The sequence below is a fragment of the Hyperoodon ampullatus genome (genome assembly GCF_949752795.1).
Source record: "Hyperoodon ampullatus genome assembly, chromosome: 12".
NCBI lineage: Eukaryota > Metazoa > Chordata > Mammalia > Artiodactyla > Ziphiidae > Hyperoodon > Hyperoodon ampullatus.
The window spans coordinates 6,521,027-6,538,479 of record NC_136925.1 but is presented as its reverse complement, the minus strand read 5'-3'; the positions used below and the strand labels follow the sequence as shown (position 1 = coordinate 6,538,479).

Here is a 17,453-nt window from a genome sequence, read left to right as displayed (position 1 = left end):
TTAGAATTTGTACATTTCACTGTATGTAAGTTTTATTACCTCAGTAAAAAAGTAAGAAGACAACGGAGCAGTATGCTCAGTGGTTCTGTGGGTATCCCTCTAGGGAGCACAGGGGTGGGGCATCCGTGTAGTCTCAGCTTGTCAGGGAAAGTCTCCCAGAGGAAGTAGCCTCTCCTGTGTCTCGTTTTTATCCCTTAGGTCTAAGATAGACTTATTGTTCAAGTCTCAGCCAACTCCACACAATAACATCTCCTCTTCGGATGACTGTTTAATTTATTGTGCGATCGGGAATACTTCAGGCAGTAGAAAGGAGCGCTAGTATAAATTACAGTGGGCAAGACGCAAAAACTGGGACCGCTGGCTCTCTCTTTCTGCGCTGCTCAAAGTGTAGCTGGTTCTCACTGCAGGCACCACCGAAGGAAGACGGTGGCAAAGCAGGCGTTCCGGGCAGGTAGAGCAGCCTCTGCTTGGTCCCCCTGTACAGGCGGTACAGGGGGGTGGGTGCAGCGGGGTGGCAGGGGGCGGGGATCACCCCTGCAGGGGTGCTCGTGTGTTTCTAAGAATCGCGATTTACATGTTAACTGAAAAAAAGATTGTTATCTTTTTTCATCTCCAGAGTTACTCACGTTGCTTTGTTCATTCCTTTGAAACAGGAGACAGTGGATAGCTCCCTTCAGAAATGGAGGACGGGAAGCCCGTTTGGGCGCCGCACCCTACGGATGGGTTTCAGATGGGCAATATCGTGGATATTGGCCCTGACAGCTTAACGATTGAACCCTTGAACCAAAAAGGCAAGGTAAGAAGTTTCTCAGAAAGATTTCAAAATTTGATTTGTGTCTGTAGGTATCTCCCTTTTTCAATGAAGTAGGTATTTTTTTAGCACAGTATAGGGGAAAGCAGTTTTCTGGTCAGTGAATCCTAGTCTTCTCCTGAGTTGTGTGATTAAATCAGAAGTGCATACCCTAGGGGGAAAATGGTGTCCCATCGTAAAATCAGACAGTAATTTAGTGAGCCTTTCATTAGCATATTCGTAAGAAGAAATAGCTATATAACAAAATATAAACAATAACATTTTTTATTCCTTAAGCCATATAACTAAAGTTATGAATATATCTGTGATGTATTCAACATGTTACCAAGTAAAAATATAAAAAGTGAATGGGATTATGTTATGAAATTTTGCTTTTTGCTTTTTAGCTTCTGGATAATTCTTTTTTTAATCTTTTTTTATTGAAGTATAGTTGATTTACAATGTTGTGTTAATTTCTGTTGTACAGCAAAGTGATTCAGCTATACACATATACACACTTTTTTTTAATATTCTTTTCCATTATGGTTGATCACAGGATATTGAATATAGTTCTCTGTGCTGTACAGTAGGACCTTGTTTATTTATTTATTTATTTTAAAGTTTATTTTATTTTTGGCTGCGTTGGGCCTTCGTTGCTGCGTGCGGGCTTTCTCTAGTTGCAGCGAGCGGGGGCTACTGTTTGTCGTGGTGCACGGGCTTCTCATTGCGGTGGCTTCTCTTGTTGCGTGTGGAGCACGGGCTCTAGGTGCACGGGCTTCAGTAGTTGTGGCTCGTGGGCTCTGGAGCGCAGGCTCAGTAGTTGTGGCGTACGGGCTCAGTTGCTCTGTGGCATTTGGGATCTTTGCGGACCAGGGATCGAACCCATGTCCCCTGCATTGGCAGGTGGATTCTTAACCACTGCGGCCACCAGGGAATCCCGGACCTTGTTGTTTATCCATTCTCTATATAATAGCTTACATCTGCTGTTAATTATTTTTTAAAAAGCTTTTTTATTTACTTAAATTTATTATCATGTGATTGTAGTAAAAATATTTCTAAATAAATAAATAATAAAATAAATATATTTAAGTCTTAAGCATAACCGTCTGTTATTATTTTTGTTTTAATGGTACTTTTTAAAACATAAAAGCATACTTTAATTTTGTACACATGGTGTCTATTTCCTTTTAGGCTTAGACATAGACTAGACAATATAACAAAATGAAAGTATGGGGGAAAAGTGACCTGGAGTCTTTTCAGCCTTCATGGGGACTGTAGGGCCTACCTATTTTGTGGGAGAGCTTAACACTTTTCACTTTAATAAATGTTCCCGTTAAGCAGGACTTCTGACTAAATTAAATTTGTTGATGTCATTTCTGTTTACTTTAGACTCTGCCAGTGTTCATGAATAATTTATGTTCTACTGATACAGGGTTAACTAGTGCCATATGACTGCCATCCTTCTGGGAACCTTAGAAAAACAAGGTGGATCTCTCATGAGGTCTGTTCACAGAGAAAACTATTCTGTTACTGTAAACAACCCAGGAACCTAAATGCATAATATATAATGTGCCATGTTAGCGACGGCCAATTAAAGATACCCTCAGGAAAGAAAAGACAAAGTGTTTCTAGTTTTTCCTCTTATTAACAAGTACCTATTTGTACTTACAATGCAGTACATGTTCTAAAAAAAGAAAGAAAAAAAACCACCTCAATTATTTTTATATGTTTGAAGTTGTAGGGGAGGAAAATTTTTCCTCTACCCTTTTGGGTCTCTGGCTGGGCCTGAAAGTTAAATTGACATAAGACACATTCACAGTGGGAAAGTGTACAACTTTTATCAGATTTTTACACGTACATAGCAACCTTCACAAGAGAATGAAGAGTTGAAGTGACCAGAGCAGGAAGCTTTTATATCTTTTAGACAAAGAAACAATACATTTGTGAAGAATTGATAAGGCAAAGGGGTCTGGGCTAGGGTGGTAAATGGTGGAGAAGTGGTTAGGAGGGTAAGGGTTAGTCTGACAAGACAAGGTTTGTTTGCACAGATTTCTCTTGGTCTCCATTCCCTCCGCTGGTGATAAGAATGTCTTCTTTCCTCCTGGTAGAGGGAGGGCACCTTGCACGTGGGAGTTTTATCTCCTGCTCTCAGGACTAAAAAGGGTCAGAGTGCCCTTCTTACAGCTGTTGTTTCTCAAGTGCCTTTAACTCAAGATAATCAGTCCGCCAAAGTAGCATGTTTTGGGGTGACAGAAATTTAGTGAGCCTTTCATTATCTTTCAAAGTCTTTTTTCATTTTTGTTTAACATATCTTATAAGCACAGTAAATCAGAAGCCCCAAATGAAATGAAAAGTATATTTCCTAGTTATATTTCGTTCTATGTATTCTCTTATATCCATAAGTAACAAAATAATTCAGTTCAGGGATAGAAGAAACCTTATTTACGGGTATATGCTTTTTTATAGTTTAAGTATTTTGTGCTTTCGGCTGTGCCTTATTAGTATTAATCAGCTGCACACATAGAACCAATAAAAACACTTAAAATTCAAATTGTGGCGTCATGAAAACTTTATGGATCCTAGATTATAAACTAAAGTTGAAGCTTCTTTTCACAAAATCTTTTTGAAAGTTAACAAGTTCTCAGGGATTTCTTTTCATCTTAATCCCCTCCCTGCCCCCACTTTCTGATCAGGGTCTTAATAAATTGTAAAGTGTCCTAACAACCGTGTGGTTAAAAAGATCCATAAGAGAAGCAGTCTTTTGTGTAGATTCATGCAGTAGAGGTCATCAGCATTTAAAAATGAAGGAAGTGCGTAAAGCAACGGACAAGTCAAGTAGATCCGTTTGCTGATACAGTAGAAGCATAGAAGAGGGAGTGATGAGCTCTGGTGGGGAACCTGTCTTTGTTGATAGCAGTGCCTTTTAAAGTTTTTCAGTTGTGGCCCGTCGTAAGAAATAGATTTGAAATCGCATTAGGTATACATATTATTCATGCGTGTGTTCGTGCGTACTGACGACAAATAGATTTTACATGTCAACAAGTCTATGTATCGTGTGTGTGTATTCAAATGCAACATCCTTACCGTCTGTGATGCGTTCTGATATTTTCTGATATCTTTTATTCTGTTAAAAATGCCATCTTGAACCTCTCAGTTGATTTCATGTTGCATATTTGCAGCTGACTGGCCTGCAGGCTACAGCCCTAAACACATGGCATTTAAGGGTCTACATTTCCTTCTCCCTGTCTGTGTTGCCCGTCTTGTCTTTTGTCGACCAGCAGTCTCCCCCTCACTCTCCTGCCCTTATGCTTAGCCTTATGTGTCCTTTTCCTCCCCTCCCAGCCTTCCTCCCAGGGTCTGCCAGGTCCTCAGGGAGCCAGGTGGTGCTGGGCTCTGTGTGTGGCCACTCACAGTACTCCTTTTGCCTGGAATGCCGCTCTCCGCAGCTCTGTGCTTATTTAGCAAATACTCACTCCTCTCTCAGGAGCGACTGAGGTCAGCTCCTTTATGAAAGTTTCCCACAGATGCCCTGTGGCGTCCTCCTCCTCCCGCGCAGTAGAGCTTACCGCTGATTACTCTTTGCTTTGAGGAGTGGTATACCTTCTTCGCCTCCCGTACCGTGACTGGAGACATTCGTTTACATTTCTCCCCTCCCTGCTAGACTGTAATCGTCTCAAGTGCAGGCGCTGTTTTCTTTGTCCATGTGGTCACGGAGCTGGGTGCACTGCGTTGGCTGGGTGGTAGGTGTTTACTGTGATCTCTTGATAGGAGAAAAAGCCTCCTTCCTCTAAGAGAAAACAGTTGCCTTAATGAAACAGATGTCCTCCTTCTCACTGAGTAGGTAGTAGAGGGGAGAAGAAGATGGGGGCTGATGATCATTGGGGGGGTGAAAAAGGATCGAGAGAAACAGTTTTTTAGACTCATTACAGGCCTTTCAGCCCCAAGATGATTAACCTTCCCATTCTAGGAACTCTGTGTCCTGCACCCCATTTATGGAGCCAACACCTGGGGTCTGGGGAGGCTTTAGCCCCATTGCTGAGGCTGTGAAAGTGGCACGTAGATCTGTGACATTAGCGGTGATTTCTGAACGTGTTTTTTCCTGTAGAATCATTGTTATAAATTGTGGATTGTTTTATAGTACCATAATATACTTAATGTACATTATGGATTAGTTCTGAATTTGTGATTTATCCTTTAAACCTTTCTTCATTTATAACATTAAGAACATGTGTAGTGGGTTCCAACCAATTAACTCCTAGAGTTTTCAGGGCATAACAGTTTTCTAATTTGGGTATGACTTTGAATTGAGGTAGCACTAGCAGCCTGGATTTTCCTCTGTAAACTATAGCAGTAGCCTTGTCTTATACTCTTGCATTTATATACATATACAGACCTACAAATATTCTAAAATAATTAACAGGTTTTCCTTAGAGATTGGTTTGATATGGATGGAAACTTCAACCACAGGAGTAATTGTAATTGTTTGAGAAATAGAAATGTATAGGTAACTATTAGAATGGCATGGAGAAAATTTAATTCTCTTTAGATGTAATTTGAGATCATTTCTTCTCTCTTACAAGATACTATCTTAATTCTAGAGTTTCTACCATAGTATTTAAATGATATAATAAACACCAACTTATTAATGGATATCTGTAATGTTATGGACCTAATAGTTTTGGATACTGTTTATATTTTTGCCACATTTCTGTATAGGAATTTGTGTCTAATGTGTTTTACTCAGACAATAGCATTAATTAAATTATGGTCTGTTGGTATATCTGATTGATTGATTGGATGCTACTTTTTTCCTTTTTTAAAACAATAAAATTGCCGTATACATAAACATTAAAATTTTTACTTTTTAAAAAAGTTGTTAAATAACATACCTATGTAAATGTAATATACTTCTTGTTTTGTCCCACTCTAGGTGTTACAACACAGGTTTTGTTTCTGTTTTATTGATTTCCATGATTGATTTCATGTTCATAGTAATAATGGATGATATATTTGAGTAATGACTTGTTAAGTAGTAGGATCTTGTATTGCATTTTAACTAAGAGCATATTATCGCCATTATTTTCAACGTATGCAGTCAGTTAAGCTCCTTTATCTTTCTTATTATTTGTAAGCTTCTAGTTTAATGAGCTCTTGTTTTGTTTTTCAGACATTTCTGGCTCTCATAAACCAAGTGTTCCCTGCAGAAGAGGACAGTAAAAAGGATGTGGAAGATAACTGTAAGTATCAATTTAAAAAACAGCTCTCATCCTAGAAAAGGAAACTGTTCCTTCAAAAAATATATGAGTGATTACATTACAGGGCACACTGTCCTTGTCCGGAAGAAATGTTGCCTTTTGACCTGAAGGTTCCTGTGAATGGAGGAGCCCCACAGTCCTAGATGCATTGTTCGCTCACATTTGCACTTTGGTGAAGGGGTCTCCTGAATATCTTTTTAGTGTTATCTCAGTTGTGTAAATACAGGGAATGGTAATCATTTACTAACTATGAAGCCTGAACTAAAGATCTCTTGGTTTTATGGGTTTTTCTGTTTTTTGAACCTCTGAGTCATCTGGAATCAGATGATTTTTATAGCACTATATGTGGTTCAATAATTTGGAAGTTGAGCCAGGAGGACCCATTTAGTGTCACCCTTTAAAGGAAACAAACATTAAAAAAATACTATGTAATAAGTACTAATTGAAAACTGATTTCAGAACATTGGATTAAATTGCAACATTAATTTGACTTACAACTATCTTAGAATTTTTGGTGAAAAAATACTGTATCCAGAGCAATAGGCCATGTTTATTCTTACATTTTCAAGATATAGTGGTAATCATGTTTCATTTTTTATGTGGCGATATTTAAGAATCATGTCCAGTCGTCATGGGTTTCGTTCAATGTATCTGGCATTAAAAACTCTGCAATTAAATAAGAGAGGTAGGAGAAAGGAATATATTTTGTCCTTATTGGTTTTCTCAGGAGTTCGCATTTGAGTAAGCCTGTAAGATCCCCCCTGTGTGACGTGGAATACAGGAGTAATGGGGGAGCCCCCAGTTCAGATTCTCACTGTGCCATTAGGAAGCTGTGTGCCCGTAGGCAGTTTCTCTCTCCCCTTTGAGCTTCTGGTCTGGAAAACAGGAGTAATGATTTTTATGTTTCATGCTTAGAGATGATACATTTAAAATGCTTGGTGCAGTGCCTGACCTCTAACAGCCTCTCAGTAGATGGTATCTGTTGTTGTCAGGTGTAAGAGACTGGGAGAAACAACGTGGCGCTCCCTTCCTGTCCAAACTTGCTAGAGAGCTTGTCTGATGGGATAATATTTTTCTGAACAGCAATCAGAACAACAACAAAAAGGAACGAGACTCTATCGTATCTAAAATAAGAGAAAATTCTTTTCTGTTAAAACTTGAGAGGGTATTCAGGATTGGAATCAATCCTTTTCATATTTCAAAATAATGTTTTCTGGTTTATATATCCACGTAGAGCTAAACATAATAAATGATGTTGAATTACTTTTAATCCATTTCTTAAATATTTTAAAGCAGTCTCCCTCTGATTGTTTCATGGTGGTGGACTTGTCTAACCGTTTAGTTTTCCTGGTCTTAGTGGAGATTTGCCGCTTCTTGCAGGTGTTGACTCTGGTGATGCCAGACGGCAGGAATGTTGCTGAGGATGTCACCTGTCCTCACCACACAGTAGTCCAGCCCTACTTGATGTCCCCTTTCTGAAGCCACATCATGAATGCAGCTCTAACTGTTGAGTTTAGAATGCAGGTTTTCCAGCGAAAGTGGTTCCATCACTTACTAGTTTAGTCCTTTTGCCTGAGGCTTGGTTGCCCACTACACCACTGTCCTCCGCCAAGTGACGCATGGCGTTGTTTGTTTGGGTCTCACGTGCATATTTCTTTTTTTTTTTTTTTTGTGGTACGCGGGCCTCTCACTGTTGTGGCCTCTCCCGTTGCAGAGCACAGGCTCCGGACGCGCAGGCTCAGCGGCCATGGCTCACAGGCCCAGCTGCTCCGCAGCACGTGGGATCTTCCCGGACCGGGGCATGAACCCGTGTCCCCTGCATCAGCAGGCGGACTCTCAACCACTGCGCCACCTGGGAAGCCCTCACGTGCATATTTCTAAAATCCTTTCCTCTTCTCTGTATCGCGGTAATAATGTGATGATTAAGAGCTTGATGTCTGTAGAGCATCCTGAACTATGTGATAAAGGTTCTGTTGAAACAGACACACGAGTGGACTTCTGATAGTGCCCTCATAATATAGCAAAATTGATTACCTAGCTTTAGCTCCAGGTTTTCTATGTGAAGGGTTTTATGTGTGGAGTTTAGTATGTTAACTTTGCCTTTTTACTTGACCCTTGAGGATTAATGCCAGAATAGGAAAAGAGTTCAGGAATGTGAGGTTGGTAATTAAAATAAGCATTTTTTGGTGCTAATTTTTAAGCTACTGTTACTTACATGGCATATAATAATCTTCATGAATGATCACTGTTAGAAGTCGAGAATAATAAAGTATAAACTATAGTATTGGAAAGAATCCCCGAAGTTGCCTGGTTCAGTCTCTTTTTCAGTAACGGAATGACTTCTACAACAATGTAACGATAGAATTGATTGACTTCTACTGCGTTGAAGTTGTTTGTGGGTTCTTTTTTTCTCTCTCAGTGAACCAGAACTGTAACAAATAAGCAGAATCTTAAATGCTTAGATAACTCCCTAGTCAGATTCCTAAATTTAAGAATTGAGTGATATCTAGTCTTCATTAGAAACTTTTAGTGTCCTCAGTATATATTAATTATACCAAAATTCTTCTTATGGAGTTTATAAAGAAACAAAGACGTTCATTCTTTTATTATGTCTTATTTAAAAACTTTTAATATTGAGTGTATAGTTAAATCTATGAATAATTAGGCATAAAAGGCAAACAGTTCACCTAAAGTATTGCATGTCAGTAGCCAAACCAAGTAGTCCTGGGGTGGCCACTAGGAGAGGAGGGGAGGAGGGAATTTGGTGGAGCGGGAAGTGATGTCCAAGACCCTCTGAGCATCCCTAGGTCGTGCCTTCAGGGATGCAGAGGCCACTGAGACTTACCATTTCCCATTCTGGCAAGCTGAGGGTCGTACATGTTCCTTTCTGTCTTTCCTTTTCTGTGTCTTTATTTAAATGGAGTAGTCTGAGTAGCATAATTTAAGAGGAAGACCCTCTGGTCCAAATTTTTATTATCATTGGCAAATATTTCAGCAGTGAGGGATTTTTTTTCCACAACTTTATTGGAGTATAATTGCATTACAATAGTGAGTTAGTTTCTGCTGTATAACATAGTGAATCAGCTATACATTTACAAATATCCCTATATCTCTTCCCTCTTGCGTCTCCCTCCCTCCCACCCTCCCTATCCCACCCCTCTAGGTGGTCACAAAGCACCGAGCTGATCTCCCTGTGCTATGCGGCTGCTTCCCACTAGCTATCTATTTTACGTTTGGTAGTGTATATCTGTCCAGGCCACTCTCGCACTTCGTTCCAGCTTACCCTTCCCCCTCCCCGTGTCTTCAAGTCCATTATCTACGTCTGCGTCTTTATCCCTGTCCTGCCCCTAGGTTCTTCAGAATCATCTTTTTTTTTTTAGATTCCATATATATGTGTTAGCATACAGTATTTGTTTTTCTCTTTCTGACTTACTTCACTCTGTATGACAGACTCTAGGTCCATCCACCTCACTACAAATAACTCAATTTGGTTTCCTTTTATGGCTGAGTCATATTCCATTGTATCTATGTGCCACATCTTTATCCATTCATGTGTCGATGGACAACAGTGAGGGATTTATTTAGTTGAATTACCAGATATCCCTGAGAAGGCTGGTGGTCAGTATGGGAGGAGGTAAAGAAAGAAGGGCAAGCAGCCATCCACATGCCGTGTAGGTTTATATGATTAGCTTTTCTAGGGGAGCCGTATCGTGGGATCAGGCATTCTTACTTACAGGAAGCAGAGAGAGTAGCAGAGAGAGCATCATGCAGCCAGGCAGTTTCAGAGGAAGCTGAGCCATGGGCGAGTGGTTCGATGTTGTAAGGCAGCGTGTAGATCAAGCTTCTGGGGACGGGGGTGGAAGAAGTGCAGGGGTGTAGAAAGCAGGGGACCGAACCCACACGAGACACCCTCTGCTGCCTGCCTTCTCTACACCTTTCCTCAGCTGAAAGGAGGGCTGCCGTTCTACTGTTAGGGGCCTCCACCCACTTCTTGCTCTGTATTTTTCTGCTGTAAGTGGCATTAGAAAACAGTGAGGCCTGTGTCCTTGCAGTGTGACCTGGCTGCATCGTGTGAGTGTAGAAGCATGGGCAGTCTGTTGAGACAGGTAGAGCAGCGGGCTCTTGTTCGACAGAATTGGTCGGGTGTTGAATTGTAGGTTATGTATACATACAGTGTAGGCATATATACAGCTTCAGTGAGGGATCAAGCAAACAAGCAAATGAATCAGGCAGGGCCCTGCCCTCAGGGATCTGGTATAGAAGCCAAAACCAGATATACAAAATTGTCATCACAAGACTGGCATTCTGTGGTACGCACCATAACGCAAGTACACAGGAGCAAGTAGTCCTAGTGGTGGTGGGGTCGTGAAAATGGGGAGGTGTCATTTGAGGGATAGTCTTTGAACTGACTTTAAAGGATAGGTAGATTTTTGATACCTAGAAATAGAGAGGTGCAGCCCAGTGCATGCATGATAGTTGAGTTTGGTAAATGGTTTAGTCTGCCTGCAGGTTAGACCATATTAAAGGGAGTTATGGAAAATTATATGGAAAGGTCAGTTGAATGCAGGTTTACTAAGGGGCTTGAATATCAGACTTGAACATGGATTTGGTAGTTGACGGAGACCCACTGATGAGTTTTGAGGAAGAGAGAGATTTAGTCAGGGCTCTAGTGTGGTTAGATTAATGCACTGAGCATTCTGGGTTAGAGAGGAGAGAGACTGCGGCGGTAGACAAGTGAGAGGCTGCTGTGATTACAGAAGAGGTGACGACGCCTAAACTGGGATTGGGGCTGTGGAAATGGAAAGAAAGGGGAGACACTTCAGAGACTCAGATTGTGCTAATTCTGAGTGCCTACCATGAAGCTGGTGCTGTGTATAAAGACTTGGAAATGGGCTTAGAGCAAGGAGGGGGGAGAGAGGATGGTCCTAGTATTGACTAAGGCTTGCAGAATAGATGAGTGAGAAACGGTGGTGCTGATAATGGAAACAGAGTGGTTGGGGGAAGAGTGGGCTTGTCTGCTCAAGTGCGTGGTGGAAACGTGGAAATGGAGCTCAGGGGACTGACTGAGGGCCGGGGCAGTAGATCAGGCTGGGAGAACAGGATGTGTCAGAGCGTTAGGAGAACAGACGTTAGGAAAACAAGATTCTACCCTGATGCTGCTGTTAGTTAGCTGCATATCCTGGTTTAAGCCGTATAGATTTCTTCAGGATTCTTGTTTAGTCTATCACTTATGAGGCACTGCCTGAATGACACGATCCCTTCCCGTTCTAAAATTTTATCTTTTGTGTTTTTCCTGTAAAATTCTGAGCATCAGATGGGATTAGTGTCGCCTACTAATCTTTTTTGTGTCAAAATGTATTAAAATCAGCACCATCTAAAGTAGTTCTTTTTTTCCACTTGAATTGTACTCGGTTTTTTGTACTCACCTGGTACTAACTAGAGGCACTCACCTCACTGGAAATTCATTGTTTAAAAATATCACTGTAACACATATGTAAACTAGATCCATTTTACATCAGCCTCTGGGGTTTATAAGTACCAGGAAAAAGATGGAATTAAATCTAACGTAACAGGTGAATTTTAGCTTTGGATCAGAGTGATTCAGATTAAGATGGCATGGTTTTATTTTACTTTCTTTCTTCAAATAGCTAATGATTTACAAATTTTCCATCTCAGGTTCATTAATGTATTTGAATGAAGCCACACTGCTGCATAATATCAAAGTTCGATACAGTAAAGACAGAATTTACGTAAGTATTTTACCTGTAGGTTAAGTTTTTGTGGGAATAATTATTTTACGTGCTACTGTTTGATTTTGTTGAGCTTGAAATTTTCTAACAGGAAATCACACTTGATTTGAGCCTACTGAACGGAGTGTGAGCTCCATGAGGATAAGGATTCTTTTCTGATTTATTGCTCTAACACCAGGGCTTAGACCACACATGGTACAAATATTAATAGATATTTGCAGAATGAAATAATGAATGCAGAGCATCATCTAATATCATTCAGACTTAAAACTATCCAATTTGGATATTTTAAAAAAAACACTAATTATTTTGAGTTTTGATTTTTTAACTTTTGGCATATATCTGTAGATCTGTTTAATTGATGCAGTTTCCACATTGTTCTGCAAAACGTTTAAGGCAGACTATAAGGCATAAGTATGGAAATTAAAAACTTGGAAGACAAAACGATGTGGATTAGAATAGAAGGCAGTACGTGAGGAAATATCGAGAACACTGAAGTGCTGATCATAGAGCCTGAATAGTTGCAAGATTTCATTCCAAATAGATAACTTACCCTAAAAACCCAGGATACTTAAAAATGAAAGACAATGCTTTTAATGGAAATAGGGTTTGTACCACATCATTCAGATGGATACTTAACTAGTCTGTTTTAATTATAATGATTCACTGGGCACGTATGAGTTCTGTATATCCCTTTGTTGGCTGGAGGTAAATTACCGCACTGTAGCCCTCCTATTATAAAGATGGGACTCTTCATTATTTTTGAACGAAGAAAACACATGGCTTCTTTGACACTTCCTAGATCGAATGACATTCTTAATCTTTTATATCACTATCAATTTACCTAATTGTACTTACTTAATTCTGACTAAATTACCTTTAGTCTTTGCCATCTGTCCAAGTAATGACAGCTGGGAAATAGAGCTAATCTAGTCTTTTCCAAAAGAGTTTACTTGCTGTTTTTTGGTTATACATAGTTATTAAGTCTTTACTTTCCTCCTTGATTTTTCTCAAAATCAACTAAATAGTGTATTTCGGTTAATATATATATATATATATATATATATAATACACACACATATATATATGGCTATTCTTATTTAAAAATATATTTAGAAGCAAAAGTCACTTAATCAGCATATTAATATTGAGTATCTAATGTGTGCTAAATGTTGTTTTAGATACTAAAATAATACAAATTTAAAAAATTTGTTTGTTAATGCAGCTTAACTTGTAATAAGTCAGTAAAAGTTGATTTAGATGTAACCATCTTTCAAGAAGAACTGGCCGCTGTTTTTTCTTTACATGTCTAATATCACTTGGTGGTAGTGAAACAGTCTTATTTATTTGAGCAAGTTTTAATTGTTTTGATATCTTTTTCTTGAAGTTTACAAATTTTAAATTACCTTTACAGAATGATCTTATTCAAAGAAATTGAGATACTTTGTTTTTATTTAGGGTGTTTATAGGAAAGCTTCACACCCATGGGATTTTCGTTGGTCTTTTAAAGCTTCCTGTGCTGCAGTGGTGCTACATTTGCTGGCTGTGATCATTGATAGCTGAAGGTTTACGTGCAGAATTCATTGTACTTTCAAAAAAATTAGTTGTCTTTTTTTCACGTTATGTTTAGTTGACCTACAAGTCTTTGCTAAATCACATGCTTGATAGAAATAATTACCTAATCATAATTTGTGAAATTTAAGTTTTTGTTTCTCATGTATAATGTCTGCATCACTCTGGAGAATTTTAAGGTTATTCCTAGCTGTTATTGCCTTCTTTTCCTAAGATGTGTATGCGGTTGGGCATATGACCTCTGTGTTAGATAGTGGCTGTTTAGCATCGTCAGCTCCTCTTTGGAAAACCAGTATTTTCAAAGTTAATGAAAGCCATGACTGGTGGGTTTTTGCCTAGCCAGTTATGCCTTTTAGTTATAAAACCATTAAGTATCAGCAATACACAAATAGAGTTATTGTTATCATAATATATGTAAGAGACGGGAGCAGTTCAGAATAGTTTAAATTGGATATTTTTATACGTCTCAACCAACCAGAATTGCCACCATTCTCCCTTAGATTTGAGTAGAACAGTAGCTAGCTCACATTTAACATTTCCCTTGGTTACTAAAGTCTCTATTACTTTCCTTTTGTTTCCCATAGAAACATTATTATCGGGAATTTCTTTTTTTTTTTTTTTGCGGTACGCGTGCCTCTCACTGCTGTGGCCTCTCCCGTTGCGGAGCACAGGCTCCGGACGCACAGGCTCAGTGGCCATGGCTCACGGGCCCAGCCGCTCCGCGGCATGTGGGATCCTCCCGGACTGGGGCACGAACCCCTGTCCCCTGCATCGGCAGGCGGACTCTCAACCACTGCGCCACCAGGGAAGCCCGGGAATTTCTTATTTTTTACCCAACTCCAGGGAACATCTTTGGGAACATTCGCGGAATTTTAGATGCGTAGGCTGAGAGTTCGGGGTTTCTGCATGATTTCCCTTCCACAACTAGAAGCAGAAAAGAGAAAAACATGGTCTTGTGTGCCCTAGTTTGGCCAGTAAACCACAACAAATTGCTAAACCACAACTCTCTTTCTACACACGAGGAATTTTATAAATCCTGCTGGTGGCATTTTTCTGGTCTTTTGAAGCCACAGTGAAATTTCAGATTTAAAAGCAAGCTTCACTTGCTCATTAAACATTTAGCCCGTCAGTATTCTAGGCAATGGTTAGCGCATATGCTGTTTTGCAAAAATCTGGGACCAAGTGGTCACCACCGAGCTAAACCAGTCCTTGGCTTTCAGTGTTGGGCATAGGCCTAGAGGGTCCTGTGAGCTATGTTAAAGTCTTCAGGGCCTAGAGGATCCTGTGAGCTATGTTAACCTGTTTAGTAGCAGGGTGAGGAAAGTCTAGGCGAGGAATACAAATAAACAAAACTCAGGCTGTAGGCATAGAGTAGATGTCATAAGTGGAGTCAACAGGAGGTGTCTGAGATAGAGGTGTAGACTCAGCTCTGCCCACGCAGACCTGGTGGTGGTGAACCTGGGAGGGGGGATGCGGGAGGAGCATGTTTCCTTTGAGGCAAAGGGAGGTCAAGAGAGATGATTTTGATTTTGGATGTGCTGAGTTTTAGATGGCTGTGGGTTAAGAAAATGTAAATATTTTTTAAGAGTTAGAGAAATATGGGTCCTATAGAGATCAGGGAATATTTAGGTCTAGAAATGCAGATTTAGGAGTTCTACTTATAGAGAGAACTGGGGGTGTCTATTTGCTGTGTGTTCTTTCTCCCATGACCCTTGTTTGGTTTTAAATGAAAACAGTAGTTGGAAAATTTTATGTTTATGTCTTTCCCACTTAGACATATGTGGCCAACATTCTGATAGCAGTGAACCCCTACTTTGACATACCTAAAATATATTCTTCGGAAACCATAAAGTCGTACCAAGGAAAATCTCTGGGGACGATGCCACCTCATGTCTTCGCGATTGGTAAGTAACTTAATTGTATCTTAATATTTATTTATCTTTAAACTGTACAGATTTACTCAGTTTTTCTTTTGGATTAATCAGAGATACCATGAATCGAATACGTATTTTGGAGGGCTTGTGTGCCTTCTGAGTGTATCACCATGTCAGGAGCATGTATTCACACAGGGTGGGGAAGATACTTTTGCGGCCAGCTCATGGGGCGGTTGTACCTCATTACCTTTGTTAAAGGCCCGTGTCATCTTAAGCGTGTCCACCCAGTTGAAAGTAGGTTATATAATAAAAGCTGACCTATTGTTTTCTTCTGACCCCACCTGAAAAGTGTCCTCCTTCCACAACTAGGAAGGAGGCCCGGGCTGTCTGCCTCCTGATGACCCAGGTCATCACTAGTGAGCGCGTTCCCTGGGCTGGAAAGGAGCTGTGGGAGCAGACGTCTTCCATGCTTCGCCCCGCATCAGGGCTCTGTCAGATGTAAAGGATCGACAGTGATACATGCTTCACATCTCTGGGGAACCCACGTGGGAAGGCAGCAACATCTGTCTTTGTCTTTCTCAGGCACTCTCTCATCTCAAAGCACTTTAGCTCTGGGGAGCAGAGAGGGAGTTATTTGACAGGCATCCCCCATAGCTGCTGACTGCAGGTACAGAGATGTTAGCTAAGCCTTGGGATTCAGACATAGCTGGCAGTTAAATGATGACACGTTCTGGTTCTGGTTCTTAGTGCAGTTAGTTTCTCTTTGGGCTTTCTCTTTGTACCTGTATTATGGCCTAACTGGGCTTCACCTCTAGATTTGGCTGACCCTGTACTGTGTGCCACTAGGCAAGCTTGAATGTGTACACCAAGTCCAGTGCAGCTGCACATTGACTTCTGGTTCTGTGACGCTCTGATGGGCATGGGTATGTGTTCTGTCAGCTGGCTAAATGGTGCAACATCCTTAGAACCTCAATGTGAGCAGGTTACGTGCTTAAAATGTAAATAAACCAGCTTTTATTTTTAGTTGTTTACTGCTAAAAAAGTTTTTACAAGGATTCCACAAAAGCGAGTGGAACAGATTGCTGATAAATTGGTCAAAGGGATGTGTGAATACTCTTGTGTGTAGTTTGCATTTGGCCCTTAGAGTAAAAGCCATTAGTAGAGCTTTCTTCACTGGTATGGGTAGCACATGCCTGAGGTGAGAAATAGTTGCCTTATAGGGCTAAGTTTGTCAGGACCTAATTTTTAATCAAGATTGTTTTAATTTGAGCCCACTTTAATAGAATTGAATTGTGCTCATCTTGTCCGGGGAGTCTTAAAGACATTTTATACTCTAAATTGTTGGAGTGTAATGAAGATAGTTAAAAATTGTATATATAAATAATCACAAATCTAAAAAATTTAAAGCAGTTAATTTTGCCTATTTTTGAAATGCTGAAAAATTCTACACGATGTTTAAATTTAATAGTAGTATTACAGAAAAAAACCCACAGATTTATTGTGCAGTTATGTATTTTTTTTTCTCCAGCAGAAATTTTGGCTGCCAGATTTCTTAATTGGTAGCTTGTTAACTTCTTGCTTTTTTCTCCGGGGATGTCATTAGTTATGCATAGTGAGCGTTTTTCATCTCTCTGCAGGTCTGCTCTAGTATTAGGAAAAGCTGAGCCACAGCTCATAATATGGAGACATTCTAGTACAAACATAAGAGTTGTTTATTTGATTTCATATTACTTAGCTGTCAGGATAACTAGAGAGAACATTTAACGTATACACCTTTAGAGATGTTTTGAACACTTTTCAATGATTTTATTTAAAAATTTTGGTAACTGTAAACACACATTATAATTTCTTTAGGAGCAAGTGCTTTTTGATAGTAAATGGACTTTCTATCATTTGGAAAATTTTGTATTTAATACACTGTTCATCGTTAATGTATTATTTTGACCCCAGCTGATAAGGCTTTTCGAGACATGAAGGTGCTCAAGATGAGTCAGTCTGTCATTGTATCTGGAGAATCAGGAGCTGGCAAAACGGAAAATACAAAATTTGTTCTAAGGTGAGGAGTGTTTAGCTGACCTAGAATATTTTGAGCAGGTTGATTTTTCTTAATTGTGGTAAAAAATATATATAACATAAAATTTACCATCTTAACCACTTCTAAGTGTACAGTTCAGTAGTGCTAAGTATATTCACATTGTTGTTCAGCCAGTCT

At 39.8% G+C, this 17,453-nt stretch overlaps 1 protein-coding gene across 1 annotated transcript in view; it reads left to right on the top strand.

Annotated features, from left to right (window-relative positions):
- Nucleotides 1-679: 679 nt before the first annotated feature.
- The window catches only part of MYO6 (myosin VI), a gene marked incomplete at its 5' end in the record, with an annotated part of 90,647 nt that continues 73,873 nt past the window's right edge, over nucleotides 680-17,453 (top strand). Inside the window, 5 exons of the mRNA XM_079716448.1 lie at nucleotides 680-796; nucleotides 5,958-6,027; nucleotides 11,722-11,795; nucleotides 15,142-15,271; nucleotides 17,192-17,297. Of these exons, the coding sequence (XP_079572574.1) occupies nucleotides 680-796; nucleotides 5,958-6,027; nucleotides 11,722-11,795; nucleotides 15,142-15,271; nucleotides 17,192-17,297 (497 nt within the window). The remainder of the gene's footprint in view (nucleotides 797-5,957; nucleotides 6,028-11,721; nucleotides 11,796-15,141; nucleotides 15,272-17,191; nucleotides 17,298-17,453) is intronic.